At 43.4% G+C, this 22456-nt stretch overlaps 1 protein-coding gene across 1 annotated transcript in view; it reads left to right on the forward strand.

The window, feature by feature from the left end:
* LOC309547168 (SET domain-containing protein 4-like) overlaps window positions 1-22456 on the forward strand; it is a 41113-nt gene that overhangs the window by 16211 nt on the left and 2446 nt on the right. Inside the window, exons 5-10 of the mRNA XM_082246956.1 lie at window positions 4406-4494; window positions 5837-6266; window positions 7693-7867; window positions 12274-12355; window positions 14391-14471; window positions 15963-16086. Coding sequence (XP_082103082.1) covers window positions 4406-4494; window positions 5837-6266; window positions 7693-7867; window positions 12274-12355; window positions 14391-14471; window positions 15963-16086 — 981 coding nt within the window. The remainder of the gene's footprint in view (window positions 1-4405; window positions 4495-5836; window positions 6267-7692; window positions 7868-12273; window positions 12356-14390; window positions 14472-15962; window positions 16087-22456) is intronic.

The raw sequence follows: 22456 nt of genomic DNA on the forward strand, positions 1-22456 counted from the left end.
CCTCCTTTACAGCAGGCCAGGGTGAGGTGAGGTCCCCTATATAGATGCCCCCTTACAGCAGGCCAGGGTCCTGCCCCAGACAGTCCCTCTCAGTCTCCACACCGACAGAATTGAGTTTGCACTTTTACTCCCCCTCTGAGCATGGTGGTGGCATGAATTGGTGATCCAGTACTACATCTGCACGTTTAGTCATCATCCCAGGACTCTTTAGCAGTTATGGACTTTTAAGCTAATTCTGCTGTTTTGGTGGATTTTATTTATTTTATAATTCATTTTATGATATTTTAATGACAAGCTTTGTTCATATGAGAGACTTATGTGGGCAGATTATGCTATAAACTGTGAGTTTATACATATGTGTATGCATTCCTGGTGGTGAGAGGAGGGGGGTAGTGAGAGAGAGGGGGGAGGGGTGGTGGTGAGAGGGGGGGGTAGTGAGGGGGGGTAGTAGTGAGAGAGAGGGGGTGGTAGTGGGGGGGTAGTAGTGAGAGAGGAGGGCAGAGCCAGTAACACTTACCAAGTCCAGGAACCGGCGCTGACACCATCCATCCATCCCGCGGCTGAATCCTTCCTGCCCCATCCAGCTTCAGTCAGTTTCTCTCTCTGATTGCAGGGAGGTGGGTGGAGCCAATTTCAGGCGCGGAGGATGAAATGAAAATCCTCCTGGCTCTGAATGCTGGGGGAGGATGGGAAGCTCTGTGTGCCCATACAGCAGCTACAATTGGTCCCGCCCCCTGCCACCTTCCTTCCCAGCCAGCTTCTGTTTCTCCACGGAGCAAGGGGGCGGAGCCCCAGCCCCCACATACTTCCCCGCCCACACCCGACATAAATGCCTAAATTTGACAGCTGCAATCACTCTCCTTGCAGCTGTCCCCCCCCCCCCCCCCCGCCGAATCACCCACTTATCACTGGCTTTAATGTTAAAGTGCTGATATGTAGCCCCGAGTTCCTGGCCAAACCCCCACTGGTGAGCGGGGTGGCAACAGGGGTGGCAAGGATTCCGTCTGGGGTGGCAATTGCCACCCCAGCTAGCCCTCTGGCTCCGCCACTGCACGGAGGACAGAAAGTGACGTCAATGGTTTGGCGTAACCGAAAATACGTCAGCGCGTTTCTCCCCACCTTTCAGAGCGTCATCAAAGGACATCATTTCCAGTACGCCAGCTTGTTATATTTATACAGCACAGGGGTAACCTCCCCCTATCCAAACACTAATCAGCAATGAATGGACTAAATAATTAGATCGCTATGATAAAACCCATCACTTCCTGTTTACATAAAGATCAAAGAACGATTAGAATAGCCTCTACCATCAAACGTTTAAAATCGTTAATAATATAATGACACAAAGATTCCATATAATACAACAACAAATATGCAAGATATTAATTAGTACAATAAATAAAATATGGCACATAATGAAATAAATGAAAAGAAATTAAATGGATAAAAAAAAGAAAACTAAAAAATGTATGAAAAATCAAGAATAAAAATAAAAAATGGAAATAAATTCAGAAATACAGAAAAATGTAGAAATGGAAAAGATAAAATGAAATAAAAAAATAATAAATTAAATAAAATAAAAATAAAATAAAAATAAAAAATAGAAATAAAAATGAAAAAAATAAAAATAACAAAATATGATATATAAATTTAAGAAAATGTAATAGTGATGAACCCCGCACCGTATGATTTGTTTGAAGCACTTCAGCACTTTTATATCTTCAAGCGCTTTAACACACTTTGGGGACATTTTGAAGCACTTATGTTAGTAATCTTTTGGAACACTTTAGCACTTTATTGATGTTATGAATATACTATATTTCTGCACATGAACACTTTATTGTATACATTTTATGATTGCTATTATATTTTTTGTAAGGGCAAGCGCTGTTTTATTATTTTTCATATTTCTGAGTTTCACACTTGGTGAACAGCAGCTGCACATTATATCACTTTATTTTGTTGTATATACCTAGCACGGGTTTATTTGAATAATTTGATTATTTGCAATGGAGACACTGCCACTTTGCCCATTCAGGCAGAGTCTCCTGATAGTCCCCCACCCACCAGTTATACTTAGGTTTCCATCAGAGCCCTTGCTCTGTTGTTTGTACAGAGTAGGGTTTCCGGATGTGGGGGAGCTCCCCCATTTGAGATGTTTGCGCCTGGATGGCCAATTGCCTAGCCTTAACATGTCGGGGCCAGTTACATACATAGTTACCTAGTAGATGAGGTTGAATAAAGACAATAGTCCATCCAGTTCAACCTGTGTAGGTGTGTGTGGCTGTAATCATTTCTCATACCCCTTAATGTTCTGATCCTTGAGATGTACGTCTAAGAGTCTTTTGAAAGTAGCCATACTTCTCGCAGAGACTACCTCTTGTGGTAGAGATTTCCACAATCTTGTAGCCCTAACAGTAAAGAACCCCCTGTATTGCCTGAGGTGAAAACGCTTCTCCTCTAATTGCATTGTATGTCCTTGCGTCCTCATGCAATCCTTGCGACTGAATAGTTTTTTTTTCTATGCTGAGATCACCATTGAGGTATTTGTAAATTGCTATCATGTCCCCTCCCAGGCGTCTCCTCTCCAGGGAGAATAAATCAAGCGATTGTAAATGCTCCTTGTAATTAAGGTCCTCCTATCCCCTAATTAGTTTAGTTGCCCTTCTCCAACACATCCCTCCTGAGGAGGGACAGTTACATCATCCACCTGGATAAGCTCAGACACAGTCTGGCACAAGAGCTTACTGTGATTCCCGAATCGCTGCAAATCGTGCGGCACACTTGCGATCCCGTTACTTTCAATGGCATCTCAAACGCAGCCCGAGTTTGCCTCTATTATTGCCCGACAAACTGCAGCAAAATTGCGCAAATAGAAATGCGGGATGTCTCTTGTCCACAAGAAGTTCTGGAACTTCTTGTTGGCGACGGGCATCCCCTGATTCTGTTTGCGCAATTTTGCCGTGATTTGTCGGACAACAATCGTGGCAAAATCACACCGTGACTGGGGTGCCATTGCATTTGGAAAAATCGAGCTAAGTATGGGAGACACACAGGACTCTCTTGGTACAACTAGAACAGTAAACACAGTCAATAGAAATTCATCATTTATTAAATATAGCATTTAAAAATGTACATCTTGACAGCGACATACATAAATAAAAGGAACAACAGACAAATATTCATACAACATATTCCATTGGGATATCACATTGACATATAATACAGCTGAATGGGAAAAAGAACCATGCCCCCACAGCTGCCCCTAGCCAGGGGAGCCTATTGGAAAAGGGGGAGTCACGGTGTACTCAACATGTTTTGCGGATTAGACCGCTTCTTCAAAATAAGCTGTATCATCTATTTAGAAAATAACTTATGTTAATAAACAACTCATGTGATAGAATATAGTAAATAAACATGTGATGAATAATCATCGCCACCTATAGGTGCATAGTCTGTATCACAGAGGACATAAATAGTCCAATGTGAGGGGGCTCCACCCTATCATGGCATGAGTGCCATAAACATTTCAAGCTAAAGCTAAAAAGAGTAAACGCGGTGAAAAGAACTCACCCAAACTCTTCAGATTGAATAGGCCCTATACAGGGGTGCCATTGAAAGTAACAGAATTGTAAGCAGGTCCCGCAATTTGCGGCAATTCTGGAAATGCGGGAAGAATTGCAGCAATTCCGCCCGCGATTCTTAATGCCAAGGTGTGAATGGAGCCTCAGTAATTGGAACTTGGATTGTTTGGAAGAGCTCCTTTATGATCTGTTCTTAAACACCTACACTCCCCACTTGCTAGCAGTGCTGAAATTAGTCACACATCTTTCATTTCTAGAAAAGTGATGGTAGAAAAAAAAAATACCATTTTAATGGTGTTGTAGAGCCATTAGGAATTAGGGCCTTTTCACACTACTCCGCTGAATAAATGCATCAAAAACGCATATGTGTTTCCACCTCATTTTCTGGGTGCCTATTACCCAGTATGCACCTGTGAAACTTGGACATGTGACTCAAAAATGCACAAAAAATGCAAAGCAGGTGTGTTTTTTTGTGTTTTTGACACATTTTTGGTGCGTTTTCTATTCATTTCAGTGGGGACCTGTGTTTGTCGTGCGATTTTGAAAAACGCACCAAAGATTCTGCAAGCAGGACTTTTAAAGATACACCGCACCTGCAGTGCTGTAAAGAGTCCCATAAGCTTTAAAGGGAAACATTTTTCCTGCATTTTTTTTTTTTAGCAAGGTAAAAACACAGCAAAAATTTTAGGTGTGAAAGGGCCCTTAGAGTGCTCTGTAAAAATAAAGATTGTGACGAACCTCAAACAGATATTTTTATTTGATAAACTTTGGAAGTTAAGATGGCTTATACAATCTCAGCCAATCTCTTTGTCTTTTCTCAGCCAGGAGATCTGATCATTTCCTTGCCAGAGTCCTGTCTGCTTACCACCGACACGGTCCTGGAAAGCTACCTTGGTGATTATATCAGAAGGTTGGTATTATAATGGCAGGTCTGCTGTTTTTTTAAAAATCCTTGAAAATGTGACATTTCAGTTTTCCAATGTGCAAAGCTCCACCTCCTCAGTGTAAATGTGCGGCTGCAGCTTATGGGAGTGAACTCTCTCTTCATCCACAACTCCTAGAGCAGTGGATGCCGACACGTGACATCACTTTTCTTTAAGTTGTCTGGCTGCACATTTGCTCAGAGGAGTCGGAGCTTTAAGGCTACATGTCTGCATAGAAAAACTTAAAAAAAAAGACATTTATGTAGCAATTTATTTTAAAACGTATGCAGGTTAATGGGAACCATCATTTTAAAGTAGGTTTATTGTTTGGCCTTTTCTTCTGCTTTACCCTCTTTCCATCATCTGCCCCATACACTTTCTTAAATCCCTTTACTGCAAGAGTCTTAGGCACCTTCCACATGGGGTCATCCAGCAGCTGTGTGTCCCTCCTGGTGTTTTACTGCACCCAGGAGGGACACATGTAGCATCCCGTTTGTGCTGGAGACCACGCTGGACTGACTGGATCAGTCCCTGGTCATGGGTGGGTGGTTGTTTGGGCAAGTAGGAAGGGGTTTCTCCAGCAGGTTGTGCCCAGTAATTGATAATGGCAAAAAAAACTTTTGGGGTTTGGGCTGCTGCCTTCTTGGCGGGGCCTTATGGTTGTAAAAGTTGGAAGGAAGAAGCTCCCGATGTCCACAAAAATGCAAATTCAAAGAAAGAAAAAGAAAAAGTAGCAACAAGTACATCAAGCCAGCGTGTTTCAGAGCTTGTGTTGCATGCTAATAAATGGGAAAAAGTTCTCAAGCCGAATATATATTTGCGTGGCATCAGAGAGCAGACTGACAGAATGATAGCTGTGGTTGCAACCACAAATTTTTTATCTGGCCTCTTAACTTTTTCCCATTTAATAGCATGCAGCAACAGCCCTTAAGAAGGGGGAGTCCTGAAATGCTTTGGCTTAATGTACTTGTTGCTACTTTCAATAAACACCTTTTAACCTACCTTCCAATTCACATTTTATGGACACCAGGTGCTCCTTCTTTTCTATTTTTCTATGTGCAGCATCCAGCCTGTCAAAATGTAAGGCAGGGTGCGGCAGCCTGAGGAGCTCCTTGATTCCAAACCTAATCTGTAAATGGGTCCGGGATTCACTGCAGCCTGGAGCTCTACTACCCCCCTCCCTTCTGCCATCGTACAGCAAATTTTCTTTCCTCGTGCCCGCTATTGCTATGCCTTCTAGCACTATGGATGGCTTTACTCAAAAGTACATTTTTAGCTGCAATTATCAAATAATTACATGTTTACTGAATATTTTGTCATTATGCTTAGGTGGCACCCTCCTGTCTCCCCTTTGTTGGCATTGTGCACTTTCTTAGTCACAGAGAGATACGCGGGTGACCGGTCTCTGTGGAAACCATATCTAGACGTATTACCCAGCAGTTATGACTGCCCAGTTTATTGGGATCCAGAAATAGTGATGCTCCTTCCAGAACCTGTCAAACAGAAAGCTAAGCAGCAGAGGAGCATTGTTCAGGAGATCTACTCTTCCCATGTGTCGTTCTTCAGATCACTGCAGTCGTTGTTTCAGGAGAATGCCGAAAGCATCCTGACTTATGATGCCGTGCGCTGGGCCTGGTGCACAGTCAACACTCGTACTGTGTTTATGAAACATGCACAGAGAGACTGCTTTTCTTCTGAACAGGATGTGTATGCATTGGCACCATTCTTAGATCTGCTGAATCACAGCCCTGGTGTGCAGGTAGGATCCCGTATATTTCAACAGCTTGTATACCAGCCATTGGTTCTGGTTTACCCAGTAGGCATAGATCTAAACTGGTGTTTGCAGGGTACCAAACCATGTCTATTTTGACTGGGGGGCTAAAGTGCCCCACTCCCCAACCGCTGCCTTTTGTGCTCATTGACTGTTTTGCTGAGCGCAATGCAAAGCATCTGAACAGTAACACATTCACTATTTAGTGAGTCCTAAATCCAGCAGACAGGAGCGCTGCCCTGCTTTCTGTTTAGGGGTCATTAAACACAGCCAGAGACAGACAAGGTCCTTATACACCTTTCCTAATTCAAGGAAGCAAAAAGAGCACTTTTTTAATGATGACGTCATGGGAGGGCGACCGTTCCCTTTCATGCAAGTTCAAAGAGCAGTCATGATATATAAGAGCACCATGACCACCCAGAAATCATCTGTACTCAGTAAACTAAAATCTAATTTCATGGGCTTTGCACATTTTAAAAAAGAGTCTGCCCTTACCTCCAATGACCTCAGCTGAAATCAACTTTAATATTCTGTACAAAAGGCACAGAGATCCTCCCTGATCTTCAGCTAATACATTTTACCCAGATAGGGCTTAGTCATAGACCTCTATGACTAAGCCTTGTCTGGGTGAAAGTTAGAGTGTGGAGTATCTGTGTGGACTTTCTGTATCTTTGTTTGGAACAATAAAGATGATTTCAGCTGATGTCATTGCCAGTGTGGCTGGACCTATAATGTGTACATGTGCAGAGCATGGACAAACTCCATTTGACTGACACCTATACTTACACATGGGCAGATACAGGTCTGAAAAGTGGCAGTTTTCTTTACAGTGCTTATTCTTTGCTCATTACAGTTAGGCTTCTTTCACACGGCCGCTCCGGATTTCTTCTCCGCTGCGGGACTTTTTTTTTTTTTTTTTCACGGAGCGGATGACATTTGTGTCATCCACTCCATATGTCTGCATATCATCCCATCCGTTTGCGGATGATATGCGGACCTAATGTAAGTCTATGGCATTGCGGATGTCAGCGGATGACACCGCTGACATCCGATTTTCCTTCCTTTCCGGTTTTTGAACGGATGAAAAAATAGGGTTCCGTTCCGTTCCAAAAAACGGAACAGAACTGAAAGGAAGAAAATCGGATGTCAGCGGATGGTATTCCGCTGACATCCGCAATGCCATTGACTTACATTTGACTCCGCAAATCATCTGCAAAAAAATAGGATGATTTGCGGACAAGCGAAGGGGCCGTGTGAAAGAGCCCTTAGTCTTTTTTTGAGCCTCGCATATGAGATGATACCCTGTTACGGGAGAAGGAGGGCAAACTTCCAAACCTCCCTATTATGGATGAACGTCCAGCTTTTGTGACAGGCAAAGGTACTTCATTTACTTTCTATAATTTGTTCCATTCAGGTGGAAGCCGCATTTAATGAGGAGACTCGACATTATGAGATTAGGACTAAAGTGCAGTATAGGAAGTATGACCAAGTGTTTATTTGCTATGGACCCCATGATAATCAGCGACTTCTGCTAGAATACGGATTTGTGGCAGCTAACAATCCCCATCAGAGTGTCTATGTGACTCCAGGTAAGTGTATGCTAGGGGCTGGATCATCTGGCCAAAAAAAAAAAAAACAACACAGGATGGTGGATTTACTAAAGACAAATAGACTCTGAACTTTGCAAGTGCAGTTGCACTGATTTTCCCCTGAGCTTTATGAATGTGGTAAAGCTCTGTTAATTTCCATCATTTTATCATGTACAAGCAAAAATTCATTTTTTTCCTTGCACCTGATTGGGTATTCTTTACAAAATGCAGCTTCACCACATTCACTAAGCTCTGGGGAAAAAAAAACTGTATTTTTTTTTTTTTTAAAGCCCGTGGTGTGTGAAACACACTCAAAAGACTTAACACCCGGTGCATAAAAAAGTGCACACACGCAAACGTGGACACACAAAAAAGTGCACAAGGCGTACACACATGGCCCTCCTCCGAAGAGGAAGGGCCCTGACCCTGATCCCCCGGGGCGCGAAGCTCCTGACAGGGACTGAGGTACTCACTTAGGTCCACCCAGCCGAAACCGGGCGGACCCCATTCTTCAGGGGGACTGCCGAAACAGCCCACCCCGAGTACTAGGTAGGGCTCCCCCGAAGGGAGGCCCCATGGGAGAGGGCGAACTAAGCCAAAAGGCCATATCCACCCCCTCCCAAGACTTACAGGGCAGGCCCGAGGACCTACGCCATCAAAGTCGTGCAAAGTGCTCAACCAAAAAAAAGGGACAAACGTGACACACAACAAAGAAAAACAGAGTGGGGAAAGGGGAAGTGGAGAAGTGCAGGGTAGTGCCAAAGTGAAAAACCTTGGCAGGCCCCCCGGCCAGGAATAAAAAATTCCTCTGGTGTTGGCCAAAAGGCCCACCCCAAGAGGCAGGTGCTTGAAAAAGTGTGATGGTGCAGTGACCAAGGTGCCACAAAACTCAGGTGAGCTGCCCCTCACCAGTGAGATTGAGGCACCCCTGGGCTGCCACCCCAGGGGCACGTACACCACGGGCTTTTTCGGTCTCAGCCCCCGGCCAGACCCAGTGTAGCCCTATCCCATCAGGAGGCATCAGAATTTTAGACAGCTTAGGGAGAACCTGCCTTCAACTGGGGACAAGCCTTTTGCAAGGCCAGATTCAACCCAGGAGGAAAGGTTCCCCCACCACCATCCGCCATTCCTTACCAATCACATCCAGGAGCAGTACTAACCGTGGTCGCCCGGCTTTCCCACTCCCTTCAAACTGACAGGGGCGGACCCATTCAAATCAGAAGGCAACAGACCCATCCGGCTTTCTCTGACAGTGCCTACTTCCCGGTCCTCCAGTGACGTCCAGAGCGCCCCGGTTCATTTCAGCCCCTGCCGATACTAACCCTCAGGGTCCATACCAACTGATAAGAACAGATACTACACTTGATCTTAGCCAAAAGGCCAACTGTAACTGCACTTGCAAGGTGCACAGTCAATTTGCCTTCAGTAAATCCACCCCATATTGTCACTGGTTTACAAAAACTACAGGCTAATGTAATTGTGACCTGGAGTTGCCAATCACCTTCCTGTTTTCCCAGTGCAATTTACAGATTCCCAGCCTGTTTTTATATCTGCCATATGGCCTACTTTGAATAGCGCATAGGTTTGCTGATTGTGCCTGGTTCTCTGCCCATCTGTAAATTCTGGGTGCGTGGCTAGGAGCACCTAGTACAAACTTCTGTCTCACTTGAAATTTGCTTAAAAGCTTTATTTGTTTGAAACATCAGATACAGCCAGTGCTTTTTGTGGTAAAGGACTTCCCCTTCCTTGGGGCTTGCATAACGATTAATAATACATTCAGTATTAAATAATATAGAAAGCCTTAAACTGAATCAGGGTCAGCATGCTTTTAGGACAACCCAGCCTCAAGACCGGATCTATAGTATTTCCAACTGAGTGTATTGCAAATTGTTCTACAAATCTTAAAGAGGAAAGTCCCCCACCAAAATGCGTTGGTTGTATCATATGTCCCTAACAAATAAAGATTTTAAACGGATTTCAAAATAGACGGAAGTTTGTACTAGGGGCTTATAACCACACCCAGATGTTGTTCATCAGCTGAGCGATTTGACTATCCTGAGCAGAGAGGCAGCAGCCTAGGCCCAGAACCGCGTCTTTACCTTTACCATAAACTAAACTCTAGCAAGGATAACATTCTTTATCCTTTATTATTTTAAATTAACTTGTACTCACATCAGTTCTGTGTTCCTACAGGCCATCTGTGAATCATCACCTTGTGCCTCCTTTTTATTTCAAGGAATAAAATATGTAACTTTATTCTCATTGTGAGGCAAACTTTGGCCACCATTGCCCAGGAATTTTTGCTTAGTCTTCCTCTTATTAAAACTGCTCAGGTCAACCTAGCTAACCAGGGATACCCTAATCTGACCCCTATTTGAAAGGACAAAATATAACATCTCCAGCGTGTGGTGGTCTAATGCCAGTACTTGGCACACATCCATTTCGCAGAGTGGGGGTGTCCCAATAGAAACTATAAAAACACAAGAAAAAAAAAGGGCACCTGCCTAGCACATTATCTCAATACCCATTTATTGTAAAAAAATGTGTAAATAAATCTTCTCACAGACGATACGACTGACAAACCATATCAAGATAACACAACTGTTCCATCCACTCAATGTACTCCTCAGCTTGGGAGGACATCACTTGGGATCCAAATGGCTTATGGTGCTTTTCCACTGCATGGAACCGAACGGTTCGGCTCGCTTTTGTGCTTTTCCACTGCTGGTACCGCATTGTACGGTGTAGGAACAGTTCGGTACGGTACGGCGGCGCTTTTCCACTATATGGAACCGAATGGTACGGCTCTCTAAAACAGTACCAACTCGATTGTGGTCCCAAGAGGTACCATACCGGTACCATATCCCACAATCCTTTGCATGCAGTCACTACTAGCCACTGATTGGTCAGAGAATCGTTGTTATCCCACCCACTTAACTTTAGTACTACTTTAGTAGAAAAGCAAACCATACCAAACCGTACCGAACCGTTCCAACACCGTACCATGCGGTACCAGCAGTGGAAAAGCAAACCGGGCCAAGCAGGGCCGAGTAGAGCCGAGCCGGTACTTGCAGTGGAAAAGTGCCATTACACATTTCTAGGGCAGTACCCTCTTCTTCATATTTGGCTCTGAGGAAGAGGGTACTGCCCTTAAAACAAGTAAGCCATTTGGATCCTAGGTGATGTCACCCCAAGCTCAGGAGTACATTGAGTGGATGGAACAGTTGTGTTATCTTGATACGCTTTGTCAGTCGTATCGTCTGTGAGATTTATTTACACATTTTTTACAATAAATAGTTATTGAGATAATGCGCCAGGCTTTGTAGTTGAAAGGACACAGCCTTTCTCTCATTAGCTGTCATAGCTTGTGTTGATGGCAGCCATACTGTACATTTTTTTTTATCTATGTGCCTGTATATTGCAGAATGACAACAGAAAAACTTGAGGTTCCGTAAATGAAACGTTATTCAAAGCAACCCAAACCAAACAGTCTTTAGCTAGCAGAACATAGACAGCACACAGGTGTGACATCTGACATTTGCCTTTAAGTTGCAGCCTGCAGGCACACAGTCCTCATAAGTTAAAGAGTAACTGTATATCCAGTCAGGAGATTACTGTAAGTGGCCGTAGGATGCAGTGCTAGGACAAGATCCTTCAGCATCCAAGGCAAAAAGGCCAAAATGCACCCTTCTCCTCACATCCATTTTTTTATTGTTCCAAGAATACATATTTCCCTACAGACATCCTTCACTGCCATCATATAGCCTTTGTGTAGTTGCATACATTTACCCAGGTTTTGCATTTTCTTGTATTTGCTGTAGGATCAGGGGTCAGGTTGGTTGCTGGGTGGAAGAGGAGGCATGCATACTCCTTGTGCTACTTTCCAGCCCAAGTATTTAAAGGGCTTATGCTGGCCATAGATGACCCTTTTTTTTTATCAACAGATTCTTCCATCCACACAAAGGGAGATGGATGGAGGAATCCTCATCGCTGTGACATTGTATTCTGATAGTGGGACTCCTCTGCTGTCAGAATACTATATGATCTGCAACTGCAGCCAACTGTTTTCCAATATTCCCGTTTCACAGAAGCCGATCTATCAATTGACTTCTTATGAACAGGTACAGCCATATATTGATCGAAATTTTGCCCACCCTGCTCAAATTTAAACCATCTATGCTTTGGTTTGCTCTTCATCCAGGCCCTGATTGAATATATGCAAAAACCAAACCGTAGTCCTTGATGGGGGCATTACAGTCCTGTCGAGGGGGTGACACTAACAGGGTGCTACAAATTTCCCGGTCTGACAGCAGGAATCTAATTGGTTGCTGCAGATATACAAATTTTCTTTTGACCATATTTTCTAACTGTTCTGACAGTGTTGTGTTGTTCTCCACTATTTGTAGATGTCATCCTCCAGTATTTATCTTGCGCAGACAAACAGCTACAGAAGAAATGGTCACTACTAAAGGAAAATAGATTTTTAGAGTAAGTTGAGTGTTTTGCTGGTTGCATTGAAATTAAAGTGATTTCAAAGGCTTCTTTTTTTAAATTAAAATAACAATTGTGTTATGCTTACCTGCTCTGTGTAGTGGTTTAGCACAGAGCAGCCCCGACACACCCCTTCTCAGGTCCCCCGCTCCCCCCTGACAAGTTCCCCCATTGAAAGCCGCTTTCTATGGGTTCACTCGTGCAGGCTTACTCCCAAGCCGCCATGTCTGTGTTAATTGACTCCTCGTCATAGGGTATGATTCACAGGAGCGGGAGCAGTTGGCTAACAATATGCCCAGTTGGGACGGACACAGCCGGGAGAGCCGCTGCTCACTTGTACATCGCTGGATCGTGATCGGGCTCAGGTAAGTATAAGGGTCTGGGGGGTCCCTTTGCAACAGAAGATTTTTTATCTTAATGCACGGAATGCATTTGGGTAAAAAAAAAAAAACTTAGAGGTGCTCCAGGCTCCTTCAGAAAAAATAAAAGTCACAAATACAAATACTGTAGCTGCTGACTTTTAATACTAGGGCACTTACCTGTCCAGGAACCCAGCGGTGTCCTCACCTGAGCTGATTTTTCAATCGGCTATCGGGTGCTGGCACTGCCATCCAGACTAAGGGAAACCAGCAGTGAAGCCTTGTGGCTTCAGAGCCGGTTTCCTACTGTGCATGCGCGAAACGTGCTGCACTTTGTGAATGGGCCGGCTGCGGGGGAAGGAGGAGGGGGCCAAACAGTTTTCGATGAACTTAGCTGGAAGTGGCACGGAAGAAAAGGGAGTATGTTCTATTGGGAATGTAGAAAGATAAGTGAAACCTTTATTTATTTATTTTTTTGCTAATTTAAAGTGGTTCTAAAGCCTTCAAGAGGAGCTCCACCCAAAAGCGAAAGTTCCGCTTGTCTGCCTCCTCTCCTCCTCTGCTGCTACACTTGGCACCTTTTTAGGGGGGATGGGGGGAGCAGGTACCTGGTTTTGACAGGTACCCTTCTCTCCCCCTCCCCCTCAAAAGATGCCAAATGTAGCGGGAAGGGGGGGGGTGCAAACAAGCGGAGCTTCCCTTTTTGGATGGAGCTCTTTTTTAAGGCTTTAGAACCACTTTAAATGAGCAAAAAATAAATACATAACAGTTTCACTTATCTTCTAACATTCCCAACAGAACATACTCCCTTTCCCTTTTTCTTCCGTGCCATTTTGTTATGTCTCTGGCAACAAAGAGAGGAAGTCAACGTAAACTCCAAGTCCTGATTTGTCATGACCATGTGATAATGCTGGGCCAATGCTCAAGCACCCTCTTTTTTTATGCAGGAGGAAAAGGAATCTCGTGCTCCCCTTTACCTAAAGCACTGGGTGTTTCTCTTTGTTTCTAGAGTGGTAGGGGAGTGAAACAAAGGTGAGTATACCATATGTAGCTGTTGAGAGGGAAAATTGGGAAATGACAGCATGTACACTGATAACTTCCTGGGCTGAGGATAAAGATATTTAGGGGGCGCTATTATAGTGATGAATTTACTCTAAACCCCAACATCAAAATTCATATACCAAAATATGTCAATAAAATGTTAATACTGTGTAAAAATGAAAACACAATTAGTTGATACAATATACAAATTCTATAGAATAGTGTCCATAATAATAATTTCCAGTATTCCTCTTGCTTACACAAGGTTTAGTTGTCTCTCCAATAGTGTCTCATCCACTTTACCATAGAAACCAAGATATAGTACTATATAGTGTAGTATTTGTGTTTAAAATAATGGTCACATTAAAAGGTGCCTAAATTGGCACAGACACAACCCGCCTGTGTTAGTATTGGAAATGCCGCAGCTCTGCTTGTGTCCTGGATCGTTCCACCAACCGGATGTTTGGGACAGGAAATAACGAGCTGGAGGTTCTGCCTCTACGTTTCGTCAATCTGACGTCATCAGGAAGCTGATGTGTCCGACATCAGTCCACTTAAAATAATTGCTGTTTAATGTCATAGGGTGGAATAGAATATGTTAAAGAAATTATTCTAATTATGTTTTATTTTAGAAGTTTGACATTTGGACAGGATGGGCCCTCCTGGAAACTTCTAACAGCTCTCAGGCTGCTGTGTCTGGGTTCTGAAGAATTGTAAGTTGCTCTTTCAACAATTTATATATATATATATATATATATATATATATATATATATATATATATATATCATTTTATTATTATTTTTGTATGTATACGAGTGTATGAAATTCATCTCAAGATTTACATATTTCTAATTCATTGTAGAATGAAAATATTTAATGGCTTAGTTCACTATTTTGAAACTATGTGCCAGTAATACAATTTGTTCCCAAGATTAAAATCATAATTACACAGGATTTATATAGTGCCATCAGTTTGTGCATTGCTTTATAAAATCACAAAATGACAAGGATTGTCAAAGCAATGTCTAAGTGCTTGACCTGGCCACTAGGGGAGATTTACTAAGGCTGGTTTCACACGGGCGTTTCCGTTGTCTGCATCCACATGCTCAGCAGGTGGATGACAGGTCTGTGTCCTCTCTGCTATGCGGAATGGACACAGACGCAGCCCCGCTTTCCTCTATGGAGCAATCGGGTGGAAATGGACTGCCTGTCCTTTCTCATCCGACTGTCATCCGATTTGATCTGCTGCTTTTGGCGGACAGGATCGGATGGCAGCGGACATGTGTTTGCTAACCTCTGCCGCTCCATAGGGGAGACTGGAGGGTCCAATCAGGTCCATCTGCAAAACTGATAGGTGGACCTGATCGGGGAAAGCCTGTGTGAAACCAGCTGGTGGTGCAGCTGTGCATAGTAACCAATCAGCTTCTAACTTCAGCTTGTTCAGTAAGGGCTCTTTCACACGGTCCGCCTCCGTAGGTGGATCCGTGCTGCTCAGCAGGGGATCTTAAACACAGATCCCCACTGAGCAGGCAGGTGTCAGAGCCCCATGCATCTCTATGGGGGAATCGGATGAGAGTAGACCGCCTGTCCACTCTCATCCGATCCCCTGGGCGGATGGAAAATAGGGTTTCCATTTGTCCAGATTTGACAGACAGGATCGGATGCGGATTGCAGCGGGTGTCAGTGGACATGTCTCTGCTGACATCCGCTGCCCCATAGGGATGCATGGGGGATCCGATCCGGTTCACCTAAAAAACGTACAGGCAGATCTGATCGGATCGCTCGTGTGAAAGGGGCCTTAGGTATTAACAATAAAATCTAAAAGCTGATTGGTTACTATGCACAGCTGCACTAGATTCTATGTCTACCAGTTTTAGTAATTCTCCCCCATTGTATCTCTCAGTTGCCTGCGTTTAAACATTTTTTTACAGGTAGTTAGTCCATTTGGTTGCCATAGTAGATTTTACCTGAATGATTGGGGGACAGAAAAACCATGGCTCAACTCTTTTTTTTTGTTTTACTGTCCTCTGGCTGCCCATTTGAAAGAGCCTTTATTCTGTAATCCATTACATTTTACAGGAAGGTAAAATTAAGGGATGCGTTTTGCAGTAAATATAAAATGAACTATGAAACCAGCCTGTTTTTCTTTCCACTGCAAGATCTTAGTATCGTTTTGGAGACTATAATCTCTTTGTTGTTTTAGCACATACTGGAAAAAAGTTCTTCTGGGAAGTTTTATGTCGGAGTCCAACGAGCAAAGCTGCATGGAACTTGTGAGGAAGATTTGCCAGCACTTACTAGAGCAGACTTCATGGGCTCTACAGAAGGTGAGTCAGGCAGATGCTGGAATACAGCGATTGGCTTTAAGTGGCGTTTGGCTTCCTGAAAGCATGGCCTAAAATGTTAACCCTTCTGTTTATCAGCATGGCATTTAGTGAATCTGTTGGACTGCCTTTAAGAGTATTTGTACTGCAGTGAAAAGTAAAATGTTGTGAATGAGGACAGAAGAGGGCACAGGTACTGCAGCTGTTTTTTCTAATGATGATGGATTTAGCATTGCTAAGATCCAACGTCTCCCGATAATCAGGAAACAAACATGAGACGCTCAACTGAGCACTTGTGTTTATATAGAGAAATCAGTCTGTTTTTAGTAGCAAAAACAAGTGTAAATGCTGCAGCTCTTTTTCCTTTTTTTAAATATCATACGGATTTATTTACTAAAACTGATGAGTGCAAATCTGGTGCAGATATGCATTGTAGCCAATCAGTTTCTAACTTCAGCTTATTCAATTCAGCTTTGACAAAAAAAGACAAAAAATAAATAAAATTGGAATCTAATTAGTTTCTGTGCACAGCTGCTCCAGATTTTACACTCTCCAGTTTTAGTAAATCAACCCCATAGGGTCCTTTCACATGAGTGATCCGATCAGATCCGCCTGTCAGTTTTTTAGGCAGGTCTGATCGGATCCCCCATGCATCCCTAGGGGCAGCAGATGTCAGCGGAGACATATCCGCTTACACCCGCTGCCATCCGCATCGGATCCTGTCCGTGAAATCCAGACAGATGGAAACCCTATTTTCCATCCGTCCAGGTGATCGGATGGGATCGGATGAGAGCGGACAGGCGGTCTGTTCTCATCCAATTCCCCCATAGAGGTGCATGGGACTCTGACACCTCCCTCTCCGCACACAGATTAATGCTTTTACACTGGGGTGGTGCACTGGTGGGGCGGTGCAAAAAATCCTGCAAGCAGCATCTTTGATGCATGTTTGGAGCACTAAAAAAAAACACCTCAATAACGCCCCTATCCATTGAAATGGATAGAAAGCGCTTCAAAAGCACCTTAAAATGGTTCTTGAAGCAGTTTTTGAGTCATGTCTCCTTAAAAACAGCACATCACTAACGCCTCAAAGGTGCAGCAAAAGTGCTGCAAAAGCACGCAGCTCTGTATGGACAGTTTTCAAGCGCCTCAGTGTGAAAAGGCTCTTAATGCCAGAGGCTCAAACAGTGACCTGGAGCTGTCAGTGGCAGCTTTGTAACAGTGCTGGGGGCACAGAGTAATTGCATTCCCAGAACAAAACAAACCTGATGTTAAAGCCTGACCACTGTGCTGTCACATATCAGCATATAGTCAGCAGGAAGGGGTTAAAGTCTTCTAGAAATCCACTCAGCTTTTTGCCCTTGTGGTCTGACAACACACAACATTTTTGTGGACTGAGTGGTGTCAGCCCTATCCATTGTCTTGCTAAACTACTCAATCACTCCAATTCTCAGACCTCTACAACATAAAGAAAATAATATTGCTGCGCCAAGTCTTTCATTGGAGATAAATAAATAAATATGTTTGGTGTACAAAATGTTATCACAATAACTCTAAATCAGTCCATCAACTGTGATACTAAAGTGATAAATCAAATCAGCCCGCTGACGAAGTCTATGACGCAACGTGTACGGGGGAGGAGCCTGCACGTCATCACGTCGATTCCCGGAGACCACAGGCAGCGTTTGATGCTATGATAAGTCCGCACTGCTGAAGTGCTTTGAAATGTAAGTGCGATTTCACCATTTATGATTTAATAAATAGCCTTAAAATCAGAGAGCACTAGATCTTGCTTTTATTTTTTCCACACCGATGCCATATAAACCTGGAGGGACTATCAGGAGGCGGTGATGGGAAGGCAAACCAGACTGCAGTGATTATTCCAGAGTGTGTATTGACTCTCAGGAGTCTGTTCCTAAGGTGAGCTGCTAATCTGTCACTAGTCACTAGGAGCACCAGGAGTGAAGCATGCAGCCCTTTTGATCACATTTGTGGATGAAGATTTTTTGATTTTTCTTTCAGTCACTATTTTCAATGAGGATTGGGACTATTAATATTATTGATTTTATAATCACGGCTCAGAAATTGATTTATCACTTTAGTATCACAGTTGATGGACTGATTTAGAGTTATTGTGATAACATTTTGTACACCAAACATATTTATTTATTTATCTCCAATGAAAGACTTGGCGCAGCAATATTATTTTCTTTAAGTTTTCACAGGTGTTTTTGTGTTTGGCACTGATTGTTTGCAGCCTTGTGCACAAGAATCTTGATTGATTCTTTTTTTCTGTTGAATGTGGGCTTGCGCTGATTATTTTTGATTTACATACTCTACAACATAAAGGCTAGTCATTCTATAGTCCAGGAGGCTCCAAACCTTCTAAACAAAGGACCACTTTACTATCCTCCAGACTTTAGGGGGGCCAGATTGTGCCCACTGGTGGTAGAAAAAAAAATGTCCTGGATTCAGTGGGAATAAACAATGCCTCAGAGTTGGTGCACAGTGGGAGTGAATAATTGCACAACACCTTTGGTCAGGAGGAGGATAAATAGTCCACCATAATTGGTATTAGTGGAAGAAAAAGAGCCCCATCATTGATATCAGTGGGAGGAATGGTGCCTTATAATTGGTTTAAGTAGGAGGAATAGTGCTCCATTGTTGGTATCATTGGAAGGAGAAGTGCCCCATCGATGGCGTCAGTGGGAGAAATAGTGCCCCATCATTGATATCAGTGGGAGGAATAGTGCCCCATCATTGATATCAGTGGGAGGAATAGTGCCCCATCATTGATATCAGTGGGAGGAATAGTTCCCCATTATTGATATCAGTGGGAGGAATAGTGCCCCATCATTGATATCAGTGGGAGGAATAGTGCCCCATCATTGATATCAGTGGGAGGAATAGTGCCCCATCATTGATATCAGTGGGAAGAATAGTGCCCCATTATTGATATCAGTGGGAGGAATAGTGCCCCATTATTGATATCAGTGGGAGAAATAGTGCCCCATCATTGATATCAGTGGGAGGAATAGTGCCCCATCGATGGCGTCAGTGAGAGAAATAGTGCCCCATCATTGATATCAGTGGGAGGAATAGTGCCCCATCATTGATATCAGTGGGAGGAATAGTGCCCCATCGATGGCGTCAGTGAGAGAAATAGTGCCCCATCATTGATATCAGTGGGAGGAATAGTGCCCCATTATTGATATCAGTGGGAGGAATAGTGCCCCATCATTGATATCAGTGGGAGGAATAGTGCCCCATCGATGGCATCAGTGAGAGAAATAGTGCCTCATCATTGATATCAGTGGGAGGAATAGTGCCCCATCATTGATATCAGTGGGAGGAATAGTGCCCCATCGATGGCGTCAGTGAGAGAAATAGTGCCTCATCATTGATATTAGTGGGAGGAATAGTGCCCCATCATTGATATCAGTGGGAGGAATAGTGCCCCATCGATGGCGTCAGTGAGAGAAATAGTGCCCCATCATTGATATCAGTAGGAGGAATAGTGCCCCATTATTGGTATCAGTGGGAGGAATAGTGCCCCATCATTGATATCAGTGGGAGGAATAGTGCCCCATCATTGATATCAGTGGGAGGAATAGTGCCCCATCATTGATATCAGTAGGAGGAATAGTGCCCCATCATTGGTATCAGTGGGAGGAGTAGTGCCCCATCATTGATATCAGTGGGAGGAATAGTGCCCCATCATTGATATCAGTGGGAAGAATAGTGCCTCATCATTGATATCAGTGGGAGGAATAGTGCCCCATTATTGATATCAGTGGGAAGAATAGTGCCTCATCATTGATATCAGTGGGAGGAATAGTGCCCCATTATTGATATCAGTGGGAGGAATAGTGCCCCATTATTGATATCAGCGGGAGGAATAGTGCCCCATTATTGATATCAGTGGGAGGAATAGTGCCCCATTATTGATATCAGCGGGAGGAATAGTGCCCCATTATTGATATCAGCGGGAGGAATAGTGCCCCATTATTGATATCAGCGGGAGGAATAGTGCCCCATTATTGATATCAGCGGGAGGAATAGTGCCCCATCATTGATATCAGCGGGAGGAATAGTGCCTCATTATTGATATCAGTGGGAGGAATGGTGCCTTATAATTGGTATTAGTGGGAGGAATAGTGCTCCATCGTTGGTATCATTGGAAGGAGAAGTGCTCCATCGTTTGCGTCAGCGTGGAAAATAGTGCCTTATCATTGGTGTCAGTGGCAGGAATTATGCCCCACTGTTTGTGTCAGCTGGATTAATAGTACTTTTTATCAGTGGGAGGAATAGTTCCCCAAGAGCCAGACAAAGGCTAGCAAAGGGCCACAATTTGACGACCAACTGCCATAGTCCATGAAAAGAACTAGGAGGGCTCTTTGTGATAGCACAAGAAGTGTGGGAAGGACACAGGTGAGCTCTGGAGTTCTGACATGATCAACGGGGTTTTTTTGGACTTATCAAACAGTTCTTGCCAAACTGTATAGGAATGAATGGGACCACAGGACACATGCGCAGTAAGAGGAAGCAGGGACACTTTCACTGGAAAGGTTGGACAGGGCCACACAGCAAAGATCGCTAGATAAAGGAGGAAGGTAAATATTTGAACTGGTGGCTTTGCTCAGGGCTGGGAGGAATTAATTATAGGACAAATGTAGTAAAGTGTACTTCATCAGGGTGTTCTGAAAACGTTAGACAGCATTTTAAATTGTGCGAGAAATGTGTTTCAATGATGTATGTGCTTCATACATTTCTGCGATGTGCTGTGATGTTTTAGGGAGCTATGTACAGCACCTTGCTGGCCCCCACTCACCTGCTTGTGTTGTTGAGAAAAGCACAGAGACCCTGTGATGATGTCACTGGGTCTAAGATAAGGTATGTAAAGAAACCAGAAAGGTTTTATTTAAAGGATAAATTCACCTTTAAAATAAACAATGGCACAATATTTTGCTGGTAAAAAAATGTGCATTTTCTATTTTTTTTTTTTGTAGGAGCCTGGAAAGCATCACCCCCGAGATCAGCAGGTCGTGGGTGCAATGCAGGACTCCTGCAGACTGTCAGTGTAAGCTGTCTGCTTGCATCTCATATGAGCAGGCAGCTACACAATGACAGGAAGAATCAATTAACTACTTTGGTGGTTCATTTAAAAATACAAGCCGTCAGCTGCAAAAGCTGTGTCTGTACTTGTAGTTCATTCACAGAGCTCTTTTCAAATAGTGACAGCGGATGTGGGGAGAAAATCCCCAGCCTGCTGTCACAGGGAGGGGGGGTAATCAGGGAGCAGCTGTAGGAGCGGGAACATGTTAATTGTTCCACCCTAAAAACTGGTGGAACATGTAACATGTTCCCAAAGGTGAACTAATCCTTTAATAATTTCATTTTAATGTTTATGAGGGGAAAAGGATGAACCAGGAAATACAGAATACAAACAGATTAAACTTTAGCTTTAAAGTGCACCTTCAGTTTTCAGGGGAAAGCAATCTCTGTATATTGCTTGTATTATATATGTGCGTATTTAAAAAAAAAAAAAATATATATATATATATATATATATATATATATATATATATATATATATATAGTATCTCACAAAAGTGAGTACACCCCTCACATTTTTGTAAATATTTTATTATATCTCTTCATGTGAAAATATTGAAGAAATGACACTTTGCTACAATGTAAAGTAGTGAGTGTACAGCTTATATAACAGTGTAAATTTGCTGTCCCCTCAACATAACTCAACACGCAGCCATTAATGTCTAAACCGCTGGCAACAAACGTGAGTACACCCCTAAGTGAAAATGTCCAAATTGGGCCCAATTAGTCATTTTCCCTCCCCCGGTGTCATGTGACTCGTTAGTGTTACAAGGTCTCAGGTGTGAATGGGGAGCAAGTGTGTTAAATTTGGTGCTATCGCTCTCACTCTCTCATACTGGTCACTGGAAGTTCAACATGGCACCTCCTGGCAAAGAACTCTCTGAGGATCTGAAAAAAATATTTTTTGCTCTACTTAAAGATGGCCTAGGCTATAAGAAGACTACCAAGACCCTGAAACTGAGCTGCAGCACAGCCAAGACCATACAGTGCTTTACCAGGACAGGTTCCACTCAGAACAGGCCTCGCCATGGTCGACCAAAGAAGTTGAGTGCACGTGCTCAGCGTGATATCCAGAGGTTTTCTTTGGGAAATAGACATATGAGTGCTGCCAGCATTTCTGCAGAGGTTGAAGGGGTGGGGGGTCAGCCTGTCAGTGCTCAGACCATACGCTGCACACTGCATCAAATTGGTCTGCATAGCTGTCATCCCAGAAGGAAGTCTCTTCTAAAGATGATGCACAAGAAAGCCCGCAAACAGTTTG

The sequence above is a fragment of the Pelophylax lessonae genome, assembly GCF_965119305.1.
Source record: "Pelophylax lessonae genome assembly, chromosome: 2".
NCBI lineage: Eukaryota > Metazoa > Chordata > Amphibia > Anura > Ranidae > Pelophylax > Pelophylax lessonae.